This window comes from Orbicella franksi, chromosome 2 (genome assembly GCF_964199315.1).
Source record: "Orbicella franksi chromosome 2, jaOrbFran1.1, whole genome shotgun sequence".
NCBI classification, from domain to species: domain Eukaryota; kingdom Metazoa; phylum Cnidaria; class Anthozoa; order Scleractinia; family Merulinidae; genus Orbicella; species Orbicella franksi.
The window spans coordinates 37,426,063-37,444,808 of record NC_138146.1 but is presented as its reverse complement, the minus strand read 5'-3'; the positions used below and the strand labels follow the sequence as shown (position 1 = coordinate 37,444,808).

At 41.7% G+C, this 18,746-nt stretch overlaps 3 protein-coding genes and 1 non-coding gene across 6 annotated transcripts; 3 read left to right on the top strand and 1 right to left on the bottom strand.

Moving 5' to 3' along the window:
* Positions 1-35: 35 nt before the first annotated feature.
* On the top strand, positions 36-6,808 carry LOC145479708 (3-oxoacyl-[acyl-carrier-protein] reductase FabG-like). Of its 2 annotated transcripts, XM_081458146.1 has the most exons (4): positions 36-1,963; positions 3,308-3,406; positions 5,243-5,436; positions 6,039-6,808. In XM_081458146.1, exons 1-4 carry the CDS (start codon positions 1,627-1,629, stop codon positions 6,237-6,239), a joined length of 831 nt encoding a protein of 276 aa, XP_081314272.1. In that variant the 5' UTR covers positions 36-1,626; the 3' UTR covers positions 6,240-6,808. The 2 variants fall into 2 exon arrangements, with proteins under 2 accessions (XP_081314272.1, XP_081314271.1); XM_081458145.1 differs by having other exon boundaries at positions 5,243-6,118.
* Trnaa-ggc (transfer RNA alanine (anticodon GGC)) lies at positions 2,225-2,297 on the bottom strand. The gene has a single exon. It is a non-coding gene; the product is annotated as a tRNA-Ala (tRNA).
* A 922-nt stretch (positions 6,809-7,730) lies between the features above and the next one.
* Positions 7,731-13,595, top strand: LOC145479710 (3-oxoacyl-[acyl-carrier-protein] reductase FabG-like). 2 transcript variants are annotated; one of them, XM_081458150.1, is made up of 4 exons: positions 7,731-8,358; positions 9,377-9,475; positions 11,125-11,315; positions 12,044-13,595. In XM_081458150.1, the coding sequence occupies exons 1-4, from the start codon at positions 8,022-8,024 to the stop codon at positions 12,242-12,244; spliced, it is 828 nt and encodes a 275-aa protein (XP_081314276.1). In that variant the 5' UTR covers positions 7,731-8,021; the 3' UTR covers positions 12,245-13,595. The 2 variants fall into 2 exon arrangements, with proteins under 2 accessions (XP_081314276.1, XP_081314275.1); XM_081458149.1 differs by having other exon boundaries at positions 11,122-11,315.
* A 148-nt stretch (positions 13,596-13,743) lies between these two features.
* LOC145479705 (exonuclease 3'-5' domain-containing protein 2-like) lies at positions 13,744-17,976 on the top strand. Its single transcript, XM_081458141.1, has 3 exons — positions 13,744-14,314; positions 17,332-17,597; positions 17,777-17,976. Exons 1-3 carry the CDS (start codon positions 13,835-13,837, stop codon positions 17,958-17,960), a joined length of 930 nt encoding a protein of 309 aa, XP_081314267.1. The 5' UTR covers positions 13,744-13,834; the 3' UTR covers positions 17,961-17,976.
* The last annotated feature ends 770 nt before the right edge of the window (positions 17,977-18,746 follow it).

The following is an 18,746-nucleotide window of genomic DNA, read 5'->3' as shown; positions in this document are numbered from 1 at the left end:
GTTGTATAGTTGTTAACAGCTACTGAAGTTTTAGATGCGAACTCGTCAGTGTAAATATTTCCCACACCCCATCCTTTTTAGTCTATGAACATGCTCCTAGCCTGCGAACAGGCTCCCGGTTGGGTTTAGTGCGAGCTAGCAGGGTGTGGTCTAGGGCGAGCGGGGCTAGCCGAGACGAGGGGGAGCGGAATTCGTTATTTCGCGCTAAAAGGCTCACTTCGCTCGCCGGATTTTTTCCGCCCTTTGCAGGCTAACCTACGAGCGAAGCTAACCGAGCGTGGGCTAGGGCGAGCAGAGCGAGGCGAATGTTTTATCGCAGTCGCCGGGAGACTGTTCACACGCCACATCCCTTTTTGCTTCATTCTCAAAACGGCTCTCCTTGAAACATGTGTTTGAGTCGTCACGAAGACGTCTTCGCGTAAGGTCAGGCTATTCTCAGACCTTTTCTCACGTCGATGGGATAATCGATCTAAGGAATAAATCGAATCTAGGAAATGAGAATTCGTGCTAATCATACATCAAGTGTACTTTTTCGGTAGCTCGAATTGGCACCCTTTGTTAAGAAAAAATGCGTGTACACAGCACGGTGCACAAAGTTAAACTCAAATTTAGGCTTCAGCCATAGACCTCTGCACATTTATTTTCTCTTGCATAAGTTACTTTACTGTTTGAACGCCATCGAATCAACTCCGTAGAATCGTCAACCATCTATGAGGTCCTCGAGCGTACGAATAGGCTTTCCGCTAGGGGATAGGATGGGGATACTGTATAGGCAGGTGAGTGCGGGATCATAGCCTTCGAATATAGGGTCCCGGCGAGGGCGGAAAAAAAATTCTGCAAGTGAAGCGAACCGACAAGAGCGGAGCGGGAGAGCGGCCTAGGGCCTCTAGGCTCGTTTTCTCCCGCTCTTTAGTCCGTTCTGCGTTCCTCCCCGTCCACGGACTCTTTACCCGAACAGCGGCTAGTAATCGAACCTAGAGAGCCTCTAGACGTTCCGCCCTTGGTGATTAGCCTGTTACAAATCAGTCAGAAAGGTTATTACACCTGTCAAAATTGATATTTTTCCCCGCGCTGATGCATCGGCTTTTGATAACATTCTCATAACGCTCTCTAAAGGCGTTAACTCCTCAACCGGGTCTTTCATTATCCATACCAAAGGCGTTACAACTAAAACACAATCATGTTCCTCAGTCGGTAGAATGTCAAAAACAACGCGCTTCTGAACCACAGTTTCGTCTTTCCAGGCATAGCTTCTGCTCATATTTCAAACCAGAGATATGAATAAAACGGTGGGAAGAATTTCTCAAGGCTGCCTCGAATTCCACGTTTGTGAACTGTGCATTAAACGCAATCTTCCTAGGTCTCGGAAAATTATGCAAATTTACACGCTGTTGTCAAGATCTGTCAAATCTTTATCTCAAAGCTGTCAAAAATGGGCGATTTAACCAATCAGATCATGATACCTAGAATCTGGTATCATGATCCAAGGTAAGGTACATGCAAAGGTACACGCTGCATATAAACAGGTTCCGCCGTGCGTGACCTTCACTTAAGCTGCGGTTTAATAGTCACGCGAACACGAAAGGGCGATCTGAGAATCAAACGTTGGACTTAACGCAGCCAGTGATGGCGCAATCAAACCCTCCCCTTGATTCGCAGCACACAAAAGGTCGATTTGCTAATAAGGTGTGTATCATAACTGGTGGAGCATCGGGGATCGGGAGAGCCACTGTGAACCGATTTGCCAACGATGGAGCTTCAGTAGCCGCGTTTGATGTCAACGAACCTGCTGGTAAACATTTGCAGGATGAACTTACGGCCGCTGGATACGATGCCAAGTTTTATAAAGTGAATGTAGCAGATAAAGAGCAGTGTGTAGAAGGAGTGAAGAAAGTCGCGGAACAATACGAAGGAAAAATTCATTTTCTGGTGAACAACGCAGGCGTTGCTCCGACTCGTAGTGGTAAGTTTGCGACAGACAGAAAGCCTGCCGAGTCAACTGACGAAAATTTTGCATTGACATAAAATTGCATTTTTACTTAACTGAACATTTGCTTGATTTTAAACTGGCCAATTTTCCACAATTACCACAATACCTATGTTGATGTGAAGTTTATATGAAATAATTCATATATGAACTGCGGTTGTAGATGAGAGTGAAGAATGATCATCGCAGTTAATTTTCCAATTTAAGCAATTGGAAAGAAGAAGCCTGAAAAAATCAGGGTTTCAACGGGATTCGAACCCGTGACCTCCGCGATGCCGGTGCGATGCTCTACCAACTGAGCTATGAAGCCACACATTGGGAGCGAGGTCAATTAATTGAGTTCATATCTTCCCGTGAGGAGTGAAATGATGTGAAGTTTATATGAAATAATTCATATATGAACTGCGGTTGTAGAATGATCATTCTTCACTCTCATCTACAACCGCAGTTCATATATGAATTATTTCATATAAACTTCACATCATTTCACTCCTCACGGGAAGATATGAACTCAATTAATTGACCTCGCTCCCAATGTGTGGCTTCATAGCTCAGTTGGTAGAGCATCGCACCGGTATCGCGGAGGTCACGGGTTCGAATCCCGTTGAAGCCCTGATTTTTTCAGGCTTCTTCTTTCCAATTGCTTAAATTGGAAAATTAACTGCGATGATCATTCTTCACTCTCAATACCTATGTTGTTTTGCTACTCGTTTAATATTGCTGCGCAGCGAAGCGAAGCAGCAAACTGTTTACCATTTTTAAATCGTCGCGTGAAGTCACGCAATTAGGAGACGAACTCATCTTTATCATTTATTGCAAAGCTACGAAACTAGTAGCACCTCAAAACCCGGGAGAGAGGGTGGGATGCTCTCGCCTACAAAGAATCAAAGAAAAGAACTAAAATTCCGTCTACATTAAAACACTCAGCGTTATAAAGTTTACAAGCAAATGGACTTAGAGATGGGGGTAAACAATGAGTTATTAGCATTATGCGTGATGCGTAATTCTGTGCGGTGAAAGTCACACTCGATCGCATTACCTGACAGGGGAGAGTCTCGTCAATGTCAGACAACTGAACTTGTGAGGGATTGAATTGGAGGGTAGTGTTTCGTTGCACGACTTTTATAAGTTTCTTTTTTTTCCTTTTTTTTTTACTTCAAATGGTCAATATATGCTAATTGGATGCTAGCTTGGTAATATATGAAACCTCTGAAGCCATAAAACCTTTACATATATTACTCAGCTAGCATAGTCATAACCATGTTGTATTTGTGATCCTAACACTGAGATCTGAAATTTGTTATGGTATTCTCTTCACAGGTCTGGATTCTTCAAAAGAGGACTGGGAGAGAATTTTGGGAATAAATGTCATTGGCTATTCCAACATGGTGCAAGCCTGTTTTCCATTTATGACTGAAGGTATAGTCGGTAATCACGTGACCCTAGACGCTTTGTATAAGTTCCCGTCACTTTTCTCTCTACTTTTTTTAGCTTGCAAATGAATTTCCGTTTCAATATCCTCAAAGTTTGATAATTCTTACTTTTTGTAGCCTGCTTCGCAGACGGAAATTTACTCGTAAATAACCCGCGGTAGGTAGCGCCCTCGACGCAGGTTAACTCTTTGCAGCTTTCTCTTATTTCATTTCTGCTATTCTGTAAAGGTTCCAGTTTGCCACACAGCCACCTCATACAATAATGGAGACTGGCTTCCTTTAGGCTTTCTGGTATACTGAACTTTAAAGATTTTGACGTCGAAAACGTCTTTGGCAAGTTGCAATGTGAGAGATGCCGGCGGCAAAGTCTAGATATGAGAAAACGAAACTGGATTTGCTGTAAAAGAGAAAACTCTGAGTTGCCTGTAATTGACATTAATGAAAAAAAATTGACTGCTTTTCTTCTCGTTAATGTCATTTTGAAAACAAAAAGCAACACCAGGATACTTTTTTCTCTGGCGGAATTATGCATGAGGCTAGTTTTATTTATTACACGGAAGACCTTAGCTTGTCGGCAAATGGTACCTGGAAGTCATCCTTGATATATCGTTTGAGGAAATGTGTGCAATGTATAAAAGATCAAATATTAATTATAGGTCAAGTAATTGGAAAAAAGCATGCAGCATTTGTGGCCAAACTCGCAACAACACGAGTCGAAATGTGCTTCGGACGATGCGTTAGAAAAAGCAACATTTAGATATGTACATCCACTGTTCGGCCACCTTTCTACAACAGCCACCTCTCTACCTCGGCCCGGCACTTTTTTTCGTTCCGGCAGACGGTCCATGCATTCTCTCTTATTTTGACCTCTCGAAAACAACAACCTCTCTATTACGGAAGCAGCCCCTAAAGCGAATCCCAAAAGCCAAATATTACCTCTTGACAACGGTCAATTACTCAACAACTGACGAACGTAGTGTGCAAGACCCCATTTTTTATCAAAAAAAAGTGACGAAACTTCACCACGTGGCGCGCGTCTTTGTTCTTTGCTTTGGTTTGGTTTTTATATAATTGGTCTATTTTCCATTGTGTTACGTCGAATATATAGGCTACAATACGAACTTTTACAAATGAAATGTTGTACAGTCCGAAGAAAGGTATCATATTACACCCCTACCTCCCCATAACGGCCACCCCTCTGCAGCAACGTCCCTAAGATGGTTGTTATGGAGAGGTTCAACTATATGCGGTTGTCTTACAGCCATACAAGCGTCTGTGAATTCGACGCTGTGCAAAGCGTCAAATTATTCAATAGTCAACGTGTTATTTCGCCAGTTGCAACAATTAAATTGTTGTTAGAACTGTTGATCACGGGAAACGTAGACGGAAGCTTGTTTTTCCATGTGTGTTCAAATTGCCGGTTCATTTGTTGGTCGGGGAAGGTGTTAATCTCAGTTGCTCTGGCCTAAGTCACGCAACGGCGACGCAGATGTTGCGAAGGAGATTAGGAAAAGGTCACGAAAAGGTTGGCAAAAACCTGTCAACGATGTGTTACAGCGTTGGTGAACAGCTTTCAAATGACCTTTCTGCTGTGGTCATGAAGTTCGGAGAAAAGGTCTTTATACAATTTTACCGTCAGAATCATCATTTTCAGTTTTGAGGTTTAGGCTATTGCTTATTGTAAAATTTCCGCTTTAAAGCATGAGTGTGTTTTTTTATTGAAAAGGTAAATTCTTATTACGTAAAGGTTAGCTCATTTCAATCATCATTCACTGGGGAATTCACAGGTTTGCTCAAATAACTCTTTGATTTGATTCTATAGCAGAGGCCTGGGACTGTGCTGTGGTGAACATTAGTAGTGTCCAGTCCCACCGTGCTCAAGCTGTCGATATGGGCTGGACATACGCGACAAGTAAAGGTGCTGTAACAGCAATGAGCAGGAGGATGGCTCTGGATTTATCCCCTCATGGAATCAGAGTAAACTCTATTTCTCCCGGATATACCTGGACTGCAATGGTGACGCTTCACGTGTTACTTGTCTTTATGTTAAACTGTGGCAGTCTTCCAACTCTTTGTATACTATTGCTATCATTATTAGTCACTCAATCACCCAATCACTCAATCACTCACTCATTCGCTCACTCTCGTTCGTTCGTTCATTCCTTCCTTCCTTTCTCGTTCGTTTATTCGTTCTTTCGTCCGCCCTTCCCTCCCGTCTCTCAGAGAAAGCAATGGGATAATAGCTTTCTTTGTTCCAAACGTCGTAGGTGGGTAAGTACAGCCTTATAGGACTGACCACAAAGCACGCAAAATAACAATACAAAGAAATTTCTAAAAGCTAGAAAGGAAATGCGAAAACCATAAAATATTTCGCCGCAGCATATGTCAAACTCTCATAACAGTGTTTACCCACATTTCCAAACACTTCGAAATTCGTCCAAAACACTCCACCACTCCGCGAAGTATTTTCAACTCTGTCCGCGGGGTGGAAATGTGGTCAAACACTGTCTTCGTGTTTGATATATTACTTAACTATGAGTAGCATAGCCAACTCTCCAGTATTTGAGATGTTTAATTTCTGATCTGCATTATAATAATCTTGAAAAATGTCTTTGCAGGCAGAATCAATTGTGGGTGAGAGGAAGAACATTGAGCCAACCGTTGCCAAGCTACAGATGAACCGGCGGTTCTGTGAGCCTGCAGAGGTAGCAGCAACCATTGCCTTCCTGTGCAGCAAAGATGCTTCAGCTATAACTGGTGCAGATTTGGCGGTCGATGGAGGATATTTAGCTCTAGGCCCTGAAGGACTTGGAGAGTAGCCGTCGAATTCACGTAAAACTAAATGGCCGCGGGAATCCTTCGAAACGGACTGAAAAATAAGAGATTAGGGGTGTACAGGTCTTTGGTGGATTAGAAACAAGATTTAAATTCTTGGGGCGGGGGAGACTCCCATGTGAAAAGGTGGGGATGCTTGTCGACTCGCTTAGGGGTGGAAATCACGGATTTCAATCTCACTTAGGCTCCATGGTCAAACGCCACTATTTTAAGCCGTCAAGATATCTTTTTGATTTCACTCGAAAAAGTAATAAAAAGCGTTGTCATGTGTTTCTTAAAGTCGTACCTTTTAGGAACCAAATAAAACTGTAGCCATACCAGATGGGCTCCTTTAAATTCAAATTTTCCAACTAGCATCCCCTCGCACATGGAAGTCCCCCACTCCCGGATTGAACTATGAGTGGCTACACGTTAATTATTTGTTTCTAATGATGACGTACTGGCCTACGATCTGGCTGTTCTCATGTAAAGGTCGTTCGTAAGTCGTGCCGATGGCCAACAAAGTCACCCGTGCTTGTAAACTGTGCCGCAATAAAATTTAAAATAAGATCAATTAGTGGAAAGCAACTTGAGGTCCAGTGCTCTTGATCAGGGCTTCGACGTCCTTAATTCTTTAATTCTGAACTTGCGGTAATCGCGCCTGGAGTCAGTGACACTTTTCGTGAATATTTAAAGCCATCTCCAGCGAGAAAAGTTGCCCGATTTCAATGCCTTTCCTGTTAGTTTTTCTCGCCTGCTGAATCCTGATTGGTCAATTCAATTTAGTCGCGCCAGCCGTATGCAAGGCTATCCACGGATACCTCTATAGCTCCAGCTCAGGTCTTATGGCGATATGGGGTCGTTTTCCTCTTTCCCTCTCCCCAGTCTAATTCTCAAGTGGAGAAGCTTGTTCACACACTATATTCCATGTGGAGGACCGCGCCGGGGTGAGCTCTTCTGCGTTTCTGCTCTGCGATGCGCGACATAGATAAGACTACAGGGCGCTTTCCATTCGACCAAAAATTCCGAAATTTTCGAAACGGGATTGAATGGTACGGACATTTCCTGGGGAAAGTTGCAGAAAATCTGGAATTTGTTGAATTTCCGAAAAGCGAACCATTCAACCCAAAATTCCGGATATTCCGGGATGAAATGTTTTCGAAAATTTGGGTGTACCTCAGGAGGTTGTCCTATTTTTCTGAAATTATGTAAATTTGTAATTTTCCTTTCAGCGCTAGGTCTTTTGGCCGCGATCCTAGCGAGTTGGAACATCTCACCCAAGGACTGACGGCGACGCGTATTCAAAAATAGATCAATATTTCAGCTTTAGAATCTTGCCACTTGTATGTCGATAAATAATAGCCACAGCTGAATTCGTCAAGAAAGAGTTTAATTCCAATGAAAAAATATGCATAGACTGGCTACGAAATGTGCAAAGATTTATAACGCGTGCAAAGCCATTGTACTACTTTAAACCCTTTGTTTTGCGACGTTTTCGCTGCCGTTGTTATTTGTATGTCGTGGTCAAAAAAAGTCACAATGTCGACTTATCAGTGTTCTGTTTGCTTCTATATTTGCGATTTAAACCTTGAAGCCATCGAAAAATTCGAAGCGAACAAAAGTGCGGCTTATCGTTTCCACTCTGGTGCAGTCAACCGGAAAATTTCCAGAAATTCACACCGGAATTTAGGTCGAATGGAAAGCTCGCACTTCAAGTCACGCGTTACGCCATATTAGGAGTGTCACTCGCGTTACATAAACCAAAGTTGTAGTGCACTCAGTCAGAGATGGCGCAATCAAACCCTCCGCTTGACTCGCAGCACACAAAAGGTCGATTTGCTAATAAGGTGTGTATCATAACTGGTGGAGCTTCGGGGATCGGGAGAGCCACTGTGAACCGATTTGTCAACGATGGAGCTTCAGTAGCCGCGTTTGATATCAACGAACCTGCTGGTGAACATCTACAGCGTGAACTTACGGCCGCTGGATACGATGTCAAGTTTTATAAAGTGGATGTAGCAGATAAAGAGCAGTGCGTAGAAGGAGTGAAGAAAGTTGCTGAAGAACATGAAGGAAAAATTCATTTTCTGGTGAACAACGCAGGCATTGGCGCGCCTCGTAAGGGTAAGTTTGGGATAGAAAGCAGCAACCCAGTCGTCAGTCGACTGAAGAAACTTTTTCATTGATAAAAAGTTGCCTTGTTACTGAAGATTTGCATAACTAAACTGGCCCATTTTCAACAATAGTCAATTATTTCATATTTCCTCAGTGCAATTGTGCCACGTATTTTGTGTCTAGATACCAGGCAGCCGGGAAGTGTTTTCAAGAATGTATCAAAACGTCACGTTAGGTCACGCAATGATGTCAACACTAACGAAATCACTAGGCTGAAATGTCAGGATCTCCCGCTATCAGCCTTATCTCCGGGCGAGAGGAGAAATCTCGATGAGGGCGGGAGATGACTGACATTTCAGGCTAGAATCAACGGCTCGAATTTCTGTACAGCGTCCACTCCCACTTTCTTTCGTAGTGAGACGAGACTACCCGTGAGTTGACTGTAAGCGAAGTGAGGCAAGGTCAAGTTTCTTTACCTCTATTGTAATTTCCGACCGCTTTGCCTACCCGTCAAGATGGCGTCGAAAACCGTGATAAGGTCTATTCGTATCTCGACCCATTGCTTCAATTCGCTGATAGCCTCTGAACAGGCTCTTTAGTCGAGGATGGGGCGAACTGGAAGGGAGTGCGGGAAGAATGAGGAGAGAAGGGAGAGAAGGGGAAAGAGGTCATCCCCCCTCGGCCGCTTCACTCTCAGTCAGTTCCTTTTTGGCCCTTCCAGCTGCGGTCAGACCCTTCCAGCCGGAGCCTGTTCACATTCTAATTTGCTAACAGTCAACTCACCACAACACGAAGGAATGTGGGCGGGTCAGCAAAAGAAAGTGGGAGTGGCCGCTGTACAAAAATTCCATCCTATTCTACGGTTGGCTGTAATGGGTGATGTAATATAATTAATAAAACTTTAGCATATTAGTTAACACATATCACTTAGCTAACATATCGATTGGGATATATTCGCAGACTTATTCATGTTCCGAACACTAGTTCTGACAGTTCTAACCAATTTGTTATGGTATTCTCTTCACAGGTCTGGATTCTACAAAAGAGGACTGGGATAGAGTTTTGGGAATAAATGTGATTGGCTATTCCAACATGGTGCAAGCCTGTTATCCATATATGACTAAAGGTATAGTCGGTAATCAAGGGATACTCCCGGCGTTTTATAAGTTCCCCCACCCCCCTCCCGCGATTTTTTTGCTCCATCTCTGTTTTTGACGCGTCACTTGCGCAAATCAAGTCATTCTTTTCGAATTCCGTTTCAGTCTTCTGAAATTTTGATCATTCTCACTCTTTGCAGCTTTCTTGTATTGCATTTCATGTTACAGTTTGCCACACAGTCAGGTCATGAAATAATGTCATCGGATTGGTGGTAATGTAAGAGATGCCGGCGGCCAAGTCTAGTTATGGAAAAACGAAAGCCGGGATTTACAGTAAAAGAGAATGTTAATAGCAATTGTGAAAAAACAACAACAACAACAACAAAAGAGCTATCCCGTCTTCTGTTGACCAACAATCAAAGGAAATGAAACATGTGATCGCGGCACTCAGGGCGAATGGCTACCCGAAACGCTTTGTTATTCATGCAAGTAAACCGGAACGGCCTTCTTAACAAACGCCTGCTACTCCACCGGATGACAAAAAAGGTTTCTGCATTTTACCGTATGTCAAGGGCACTACGGAACCGATTAAGCGAATCCTAAGCAATTACAATATCAAAGTTGCTTTAAAACCACACCATACCATCGGCAATTTATTTCCCAAACCAAAAGACCCAGTCCCGAAAGATCAGACTCGTGGCGCAATTTATTCAATTCCCTGTCAAGGTTGTGACAAAAGCTACATCGGAGGAACGAAACGAAAATTTTCCACCTGGCTCAAAGAACATCAAAAAGCGGTTGTAAACAAATACTCGCACAAGTCAGCTTTAGCGGAACATTGTTTACACTCTGGCCACACCATCTCCTGGGTATCTTCAAAGATCTTACGTACAAGCACAAATTGGCGCAACAAACGTATTTTGGAAGCATGGGAAATTAACACTTGTAGGAATCCGCTGAACCGTGATGATGGTATGCACTTGCCGCACGAATTTTTAAATTTAGCCCTATGGGACAGAACATAATTAGCTCCGATTTGCCGATTTGCCGATTTGCCGATTTGCATAGTATAAGAACGTACCTTTTCAACAAATTCCTTGTCACTTTCCCCTGATGAAGGCTGAAGTTTTAGCCGAAACGTTGGGACTTTTACAAAAAGAATTTTTACTAACATTTTTACATTTTTAAACCAGAGTAACGTTTTTCAATCATGAAAAACCGTTACTATTTTTCATCTCAGAAATGCCATTATCAAAAGAAAGATGTAACAAAAGCAAGAGCAGAGTGCCCTTTTTCAGCTCACTAAAAATTTGAGGCTAGCTGTATTTCTACACGTACGGAAGAGCTTAATTTTTCTGGCGTCTTCCTTGACATATCTTTTCAAGAAATGCATGCGATGTATAAAAGAACAAATATAAGTAGGTGAAGAAATTGGAAGAAAAGTATGCAGAGTTGTAGCCAAATTCGTAAAAAAAAAAAAAAAAATGGGTCGAAACGTGCTCCGGGCGATGCGTTCAAAAGCTGCGACATTCAGATAGTGAGATACATTCATTGTAGTTTGGTTAATTGTTGGCTCGCAACATACAAGCGTCTGTGTCGCTTTTCAAAGCGTCAAGCTGTTCAACATTCATGAAGTTCTTTACTGTAAATTTTATTGTTTGTTTTGATTCCATAGCAGACGCCTGGGACTGTGCTGTGGTGAACATAAGTAGTGTCCAGGCCCACCATGTTATGCCTTACCATTCCGGCTGGACATATCAGGCAAGCAAAGCCGCTGTAACAACAATGACCAAGTGTATGGCCCTGGATTTGTCCGCTCATGGAATCAGAGTAAACTCTATTTGTCCCGGATATATCTGGACTGAACATGTAATACTTCATTTATTGCTTGTAATTTTGTTAAACTGTGACCGAGGTCTGCCATCAAGTCATTCAGTCGTTCCTTTATTCGTTCTTTCGTTCCTTAGTTGGTTGGTTCTTTCTTTCCTAGTTTGTTCCTTGTTCGTTAATTCCCTTTCGTCGGGGAATGTAATGTTTTTTGTAAGGACATTTATCAAAATAAACTATTAAGTAAGTTAACCGGCCCTATTTATACTTAACTGACACAATCGTGCAGTTTTTACTTAATGTATTTCTTGTTGTGGAGTCACACGTGGAGAGACTTTGAACCACGGAATGGAAGACTCATCGTCAAAGGGCTCTCGCGACAAATGGTTAATCATTTTCCAAAGCAGCCTTCATCCGGGCTGCAAGTCGACAACACTTTTGTTCCCAGGGCCATTCTTCTTCCCTATTTTCCCTGAGCAACATCAACCTCGTCCCCAGGGTCTTATCCACAGTTTTGAATCATGCTTTGAAATCGTGGGTCTCGGGGACTTTTGATATGATCTCGCAATCCTGATGAGTCGCGAAGTTTCGTTTTCGTGTGTTTCTCGGATTTTGAAACGAGGACCTCGGTGTCTCTGTGAGTTTTGGCTTATCCCGGGCTTTTATCATTTGGTAAATTCTCCATTTCTCATGGCCCTAAGTTTCCAGTATTTGAGATGTTTAATTTCTGATTTGCATTCCGGAAATAATCTTGAAAAATGTCTTTGCAGGCAGAATCAGTTTTCGGTGAGAGGAAGAACATTGAGCCAGCCGTTGCCAAGCGACAGATGAACCGTCGGTTCTGTGAGCCTGCAGAGGTAGCAGCAACCATTGCCTTCTTGTGCAGCAAAGATGCTTCAGCAATAACTGGTGCAGAATTGGCGGTCGATGGAGGATATTTAGCTCTCGGTCCTGAAGGACTTGGGGAGTAACCGTCGAATTCACGTAAAACTAAATGGCCGAAGGAACTATTCGACACGTTCAAGTCGTGCCGATACTCAACGAACCCAGGCCACTCGTGCAAACTGTACAACAATAATTATACCACAATAAAAAGTCTTAGTTTATACTTCTTTGGTCTCAATATATTACGTGAGGAAAAAAAACAAAAAAACAACAACAACAACAACAACAGTAAACAAAGCAAAACAAAACAAAAAAAACACTTTCCTCTCCTATTTTATAAAAGTAGAGCGCGAGTCTTTTTAGCAAGTAGATTCTTTATTATATGGCTAGCTCCGTGAGCGGGCAAGATGAATCAAATCCTGCGCTGTGATTGGCTACCCGAGCGGGCAAGATGGAGCTATTTTGCCCGTTCGGGACTCCCCCCCGTGTCCCGCAAGAAAAATTTTCCCGAAAGCCATATAATGTTCGGTCAAGATGTATGGGTTATTGACCAAGTGTGAGGTCAAGATGGCTGGATATTGGCCAAGTTCTTTTTTTGCGTGTTTATGGACCGAGACGGAGTTGAGGTCCATAAATTTGCAAAAAAAAAAAAAAAAAAAGAACGAGGCCAATATCCAGCCTTATTATATGGCTAGCTCCGTGAGCGGGCAAGATGAATCAAATCCTTCGCTGTGATTGGCTACCCGAGCGGGCAAGATGGAGCTATCTTGCCCGCTCGGGACTCCCCCCCGTGTCCCGTAAGAAAAATTTTCCCGAAAGCCATATGATGTTCGGTCAAGATGGCTGGGTATTGGCCTCTTTTTTTTTTTTTTGTTTTTGCAAATTTATGGACCTCAACTCCGTCTCGGTCCATAAACACGCAAAAAAAAAGAACTTGGCCAATCAGTCCAGCCATCTTGACCTCACATTTGGTCAATAACCCATACATATTGCCGTGCGTCCGTTTAGTAACTGGTCATAGCTAGATGACGTCAAAATGTGGTAAGAACAAACAAGGAACACACAAGGCGATAACAGAGCACGTCTGTGATCGATTTATACCAAACAGATGCACGGCAACATGGCATTAATCCGGGGGGGGACTTCCATATGGAGTGGACGGGGATGCTCGTGGGAAATTTTGAATTTAACCCCTAAAAAAGACCAATCTGGGCGTAGCCGAAGCTTTTGCAGACCCCTAAAAGAGACCAGTTTATAAAATAAAATTCTTCCTGTGTTGTTATTTCTTCGCGTGCAACCTTTAACGAGACCTTGACGGCTAAAAATAATGACATTTTGCCCAGAACACCCTGAGCGAGACCAAAATCCGAAATTTACACCCCTAAGCGAGAAGACGAGCATCCCCGTCCATTCCATATGGGAGTTCCCCCCCCCCCCCCCGGGGCATTAATACACTTATCTAAAAAGAAAATCGTCATCTATACGTCTGTCCTCCAATTGATCATAAGCAAGAACCAATCAAAATGCGAGAATAATTTGAATTACTGTGATCAGCTTAGGGTACTGGAAACTGATACACCCGGGTAGGCTTGGGTACGAATTAAACTGAAAGAGGATCAAGAGACCGGAAGAAAACGGGAAGATCGGAGGAAAGAAGTAAGCTTACCTCCAGTAAGATGTACAGACAATTTTCCAGGCTTCAAGACTTGAAAGCTGCTCAGAACCTCGCAGTCTTTATTGCGGTGAAAAGGAAATCCTTCAAGTGTCTTTCTACCTCTCGGTTGAATCGCGACGAGACGTTAAACAAAACCTTCGCGTTGAACTTTCTTCACAGGACATTTGCTCTTCCAGCTGACTATTTTGTAAGAAAAGCATCTGGAATGCAGCCCTGTAAGTTTCTAGGGAAAATTCACGTTGTGAAAAATGAGGGAGACGAACAACGTTTAGTGCAAGAAGGTGTAGTTTGTAAGGATTTTGAGAGACAGGACGCTCTTGGCATGGACTTAGAATATGTTAATGAAAGTCCACTCCAAAGAATCTGTTTAATTCAACTGGCCTCAAAGGAAAATGCAGGTTTATGGACGTGTAATGAGGGTCATTTTCGTGATAAACTCCCTCCTTATTTGTTATCCATCATCACAGGTAATGTTCTAAAGGTAAGTTTGTGAATTGTTTTAGATATACAGTAATAGCCCACGTATAAGAACCTGGGTTTTAAGCAGCTGTTAGGCTAAAATTTTCATTTTAAGCCCCCTCCACATAAGAACCTATTAAGGTGGCCGAACACAGTTTTCGCGCGCGCTTTTGCTGATGCAATTCAGCGCGCGCACAAGGATTGCAAGAAACAAACAGGCCGTCAATAGAGCGATAATTTTATTTACTCAACACCCGCGCTATCTGTGCTATTTTTCTCTATAATTGAACGCAGTGTATTAATGGCTTTAGTCTTTTATCATAAATGTATGTTAGAAAAGGTAGAAATGCAAAGAACTCAGCAATTTTCAGCTTTTTCTTTGTTACCGAAAGAACCCAGTTAGATGCAGCGCATGCGTAGTAAGTCAAAAAATTGCGATTGAATGAAAATTTGCACTCTCGGAAATACGCCTATTTCTCGAGAACCACCCATTAGAATTTCACGAAATTTGGCACGAAAATACTTTAGGAAATAAGTAACTGGAGTATTGAAAATAATTGAACTTTACCAAAGGAAACTGTAGATATTCCAGTAAACCTTCAACAAGGGATAATTAAAGATCTCTCTGTTAAATTATTAAATAAATAAATAAAGTGTCTTTATTTTCAATGCTCTTAACTTGTGAGAATCGTTACAAGCTTGGTGCATGCAAATTACAAAGAAAATCTAATGGCTAGATTTTCTACAAATAAACAAAACCGATTTTAAAGGCCTGTTTATTTTTATTCGTGTTGCCATGGCAACGGCACATACGTCAGCTTAACCATCAAAAAACCAATGTTTGTGTTGTTAACTTGCTTGCTGCCATTTTTGGCGACTGAGGGATCAAGGGTTTTAGAGAAAAAGGTGAATGAAACATAGGTATCAAAAATTGTGTTCAGCCACCTTAAGGCTAAAATTCTAAGTTAGTTTCTTATCATTGGGGTTGCTGTAAAAGTGTATAGGTAGAAACTACTGAACTAAGATCATCATCTATTTGAAAGTAACTTGACATGACTTTTTTTTCTTTCAAGCTTGAGTACCATGTTGTATGTCTATTGTGTTTACCATTCTATGGTACAAATAAATAATTTATACTGTATTATGATATGATATTTATAATATGTACAGTATGGGGCCCAGTTCTCGGCCACAAAAAACGTAAACTTGCATTTCTTACCTTGGAATAGCCGTGAGGACTTAAAATTTCACGCACAACCAGCTTCAGCATTCAGTTTACATATGTAAAGCTATCGACTGCTCAACGCTCTTTTCTCCTGAGTAATAACGAAAATGGAGGCTTCGTGCGTGGGCCCAGAACATCGGCCAGCGGGTCCAGTTCTCGGCCACAAAAGAGTGGGCACGATTCCTCAGAATAAACAACGCTTTATTACCATTTTTTGTTGTTAAATCATGTATAATGCTTGTGTTTTGATATTTCGATCACAAATTATCCTTAAAGAGCTTTGTTTCATGTTAGAAATGGAAGTTTTTTGCACACCTAGTTTTTCTCTTAAGTGCAGTCATGCGAGGCTAAAAAAGAGTTGGGTATTTAAAACGGGGTTAAGTCAGAGCTCATAGTTTTCAACATGCCACCCCATTACAGCTTTATTTTCACAACTAACTTGACACAAATACTCCACACAAAACTATGAGTGCTTTTAGTGTTGAAGGCGAGCAAGGTGGCCTAGAATAGGCAAATACGCAAAAGTACTAAGGAAATATTGAGGAGTCAATTTAGGTCAAAGAATTAAACAGGCCAGGAAAACTTTATGTTTAACAGATAGTTTTATCACTCTACGTCCTTTATGCCAAGAATTGGCTCATTTGGGCTTTCTAGACAGACAAAATATAAACTTGTATTCAACCATGTAATTCGAGTAGCTGTAAACAAACACGTTTTTGGGGAAACCAAATTCACCTACCTTCGTGTCACCTCGACGTGCTCACAGAAAAACTCGGCAGGACGAAACAAAACTTGACAGAACGGAAGACAAGGAATCAAGCTACCTTTGGAAACAATTGCTTTTTATTCAGATTAATTTGTGGCGCGAAAAATAAACGCTGAACAAAAAGTGGCTGAGAACTGGGCCTGGCTGAGAACTGGGCCCCACACTGTATAGTATATTCAGATGAAATTCATATGAAAATATAAGAACCTATTTTAAGAACCTTGGTAGCCTAAATTTGCTTTAAGTACCACTTATATAAGAAACTATTTAGGCTAAATTGAGAAATTCAGGTTCTTATACATGGGCTATTACGGTATTTTAAAAATATTAAAATTAAAATTAACTCATGACTGGCATTGGGCCATTCCATTTAATGTCTACACCTCCGCTATTAAGGTACTTTGAATTTCACCCCCTCATAAAAGTAAACTTCTTGCCCCCCCCAAGAAAGGAAGATCAAAGCGCTGACACAGTTATTAAAACACAAATTTTATTAAAAGATCAAAGGCACCTATGTAGTTATCCCTTCAGAAATGGCTTTTAAAGACTCCCCCCCCCCCTTTGATTTCCTAGTACCTCAATAGGGGGAAGGAGGGGTGCTGATAAGAATGACCTATTCCTCTCCCCTCTACCACGTCTGTGAAAGACCAATTGGACCTTTGAAGATAAGATTTTACCATGTGACACAGCTTTAAAATAGCGACATCAATGGCGTCAAATGGCACAACTTGTGGTGAAATTCTGAAAGTGACTCAAGAACATGAAAGGTTTGAAATTCAGATGGATGACATAATCCCCCTGCCTCCTTCTTTCCCTCCTAACAGGATCTCAATGGTAGATTCAAGGGTGCTCAAAAGGGAGTGGGGGGAACAGATGAAATCAGGAAATTTGCAGACCTTAGCCTAATTCGACATAAAGGTATTTCCAACATATCTCTCTTCCATAAGTTCCCATTTTTGGAGGTGCAGCAGAGGAAGAAGACAGGATCTGTTTATTTCAGTGAAGACAATGTTCAATTAAGACATTTTTTTTGCTTTTGTTGGCACAGGTGGGCCATGACCTTGCTCAAGATGTTGTCCTTCTCCAGAAGAATTATGGAGAGTGTACAAATAACTTTGTAGATACCCTTACTTGGGCAAAAGAAATGAACTGTGATCCATTGAACCTCAGAGCAATGTGTGCTATTTTTCTTCATGAACGACTTTCCAAACTTCTTCAACAATCAGACTGGTCAAAAGATTTGACTGAGAAACAAATTTTGTATGCTGCTACAGATGCGTGGGCTTCACTGAGGGTCTATGAGGAAATGAAAAGGTAAATCCATTGTTTATCAGTGATATCAACCTGATAAATAATGTTGAATGTCTTTAAGTTTTAAATATTTGCATCTGAGTCCTAAATAAATATATTTTGTCTCTTGTGCTCTGTGAAGAAACTAAATGCATTTGGATTGATAACAGCTTCTTTTTTTTCTTTTTTCTTCTCTAAACTAGGACAGCTGAAGTAATTGGTATGGCCCTTTCACCACCCTTGAAGTCAACATTAGATGTGTTTCAGTTAAGACAGACAGTTAAAACTGAAAGAAATAGACGAAAACGTAGACGAGGAAGTGAGAGAAAAAGAGAATTGACTAGACTGAGAATGAAACAGGAAAACTCGGACACCTCTGAAATTTAACCTGTTTTCCAAGACGGGACACAGACAAGTGTCTAAGCTGAAGTAGAAAGGTGTACTTTTCAGGAGTTAAGTCTACACAACACCAGATCATCCAATAAAAATTCAATCTCCATTTTTCCAGCAGAAACATGTGGTTCTTGCTTCTTACTCCTTAGTTCACACCCCTGTCTCTCCCACAACAAGCAAATTATCCAAATGTTTCTACAGGAATAATTTTTCTGTGACTTCTGTTAAATCATAAGCAGGAACAAGTTTTTCTTGCACTAATACCCAAGACAACTCAAAGGTGTAGTTGCACCCCCATGACCCTCCACACTTGCAACTCTTTTGATTACCCCCTTCCCTCCCTCCCCTACCACCATCAAAAAAGAAAATTGTTGGAATGAAGCTTGAATAAATTTGGTATCAACCGAAAGAGATCAAGTGCTTACAATTGAATAACATAATAGCCCTTTTCATGGTTACCGTTTACTCATTTACATTACAATAAAATCTCGCATGTATGTGAGGCAATTTCGGGCTATTTTGTAGTTTTAGCCCGAAATTGCCTCGAAATTGCCTCGCATCCACGTTGGATTACATTGTAATGCAAATGAGAAAAATTAATCGTGAAAAGGGCTGTTGATCTCCCTCGGCCCCGAAGAAAGACTGGAAATGGAAAGTTTTACTCGGTTCCGGTAATTCTCGTCCATATGCAGATTTAAGAGTTCGCTTCGCTTGGCGGTTGATTCAAATAGTTTTTGCCCGCGGCAAATATTTGGCTAGATCTGAAGATCCTTTTGAGGT

Excerpts from the sequence above, each read along its gene's own strand:
- LOC145479705 (XM_081458141.1), top strand. The coding sequence starts at position 13,835 with ATGTACAGACAATTTTCCAGGCTTCAAGACTTGAAAGCTGCTCAGAAC. Across the intron at positions 14,315-17,331 it reads TCACAGGTAATGTTCTAAAG|GTGGGCCATGACCTTGCTCA; the intron begins GTAAGTTTGTGA and ends TTGTTGGCACAG. Across the intron at positions 17,598-17,776 it reads GTCTATGAGGAAATGAAAAG|GACAGCTGAAGTAATTGGTA; the intron begins GTAAATCCATTG and ends TCTCTAAACTAG.
- LOC145479708 (XM_081458145.1), top strand. The coding sequence starts at position 1,627 with ATGGCGCAATCAAACCCTCCCCTTGATTCGCAGCACACAAAAGGTCGA. Across the intron at positions 1,964-3,307 it reads CGTTGCTCCGACTCGTAGTG|GTCTGGATTCTTCAAAAGAG; the intron begins GTAAGTTTGCGA and ends TTCTCTTCACAG. Across the intron at positions 3,407-5,242 it reads TTTTCCATTTATGACTGAAG|CAGAGGCCTGGGACTGTGCT; the intron begins GTATAGTCGGTA and ends TTGATTCTATAG.
- LOC145479710 (XM_081458149.1), top strand. The coding sequence starts at position 8,022 with ATGGCGCAATCAAACCCTCCGCTTGACTCGCAGCACACAAAAGGTCGA. Across the intron at positions 8,359-9,376 it reads CATTGGCGCGCCTCGTAAGG|GTCTGGATTCTACAAAAGAG; the intron begins GTAAGTTTGGGA and ends TTCTCTTCACAG. Across the intron at positions 11,316-12,043 it reads GATATATCTGGACTGAACAT|GCAGAATCAGTTTTCGGTGA; the intron begins GTAATACTTCAT and ends ATGTCTTTGCAG.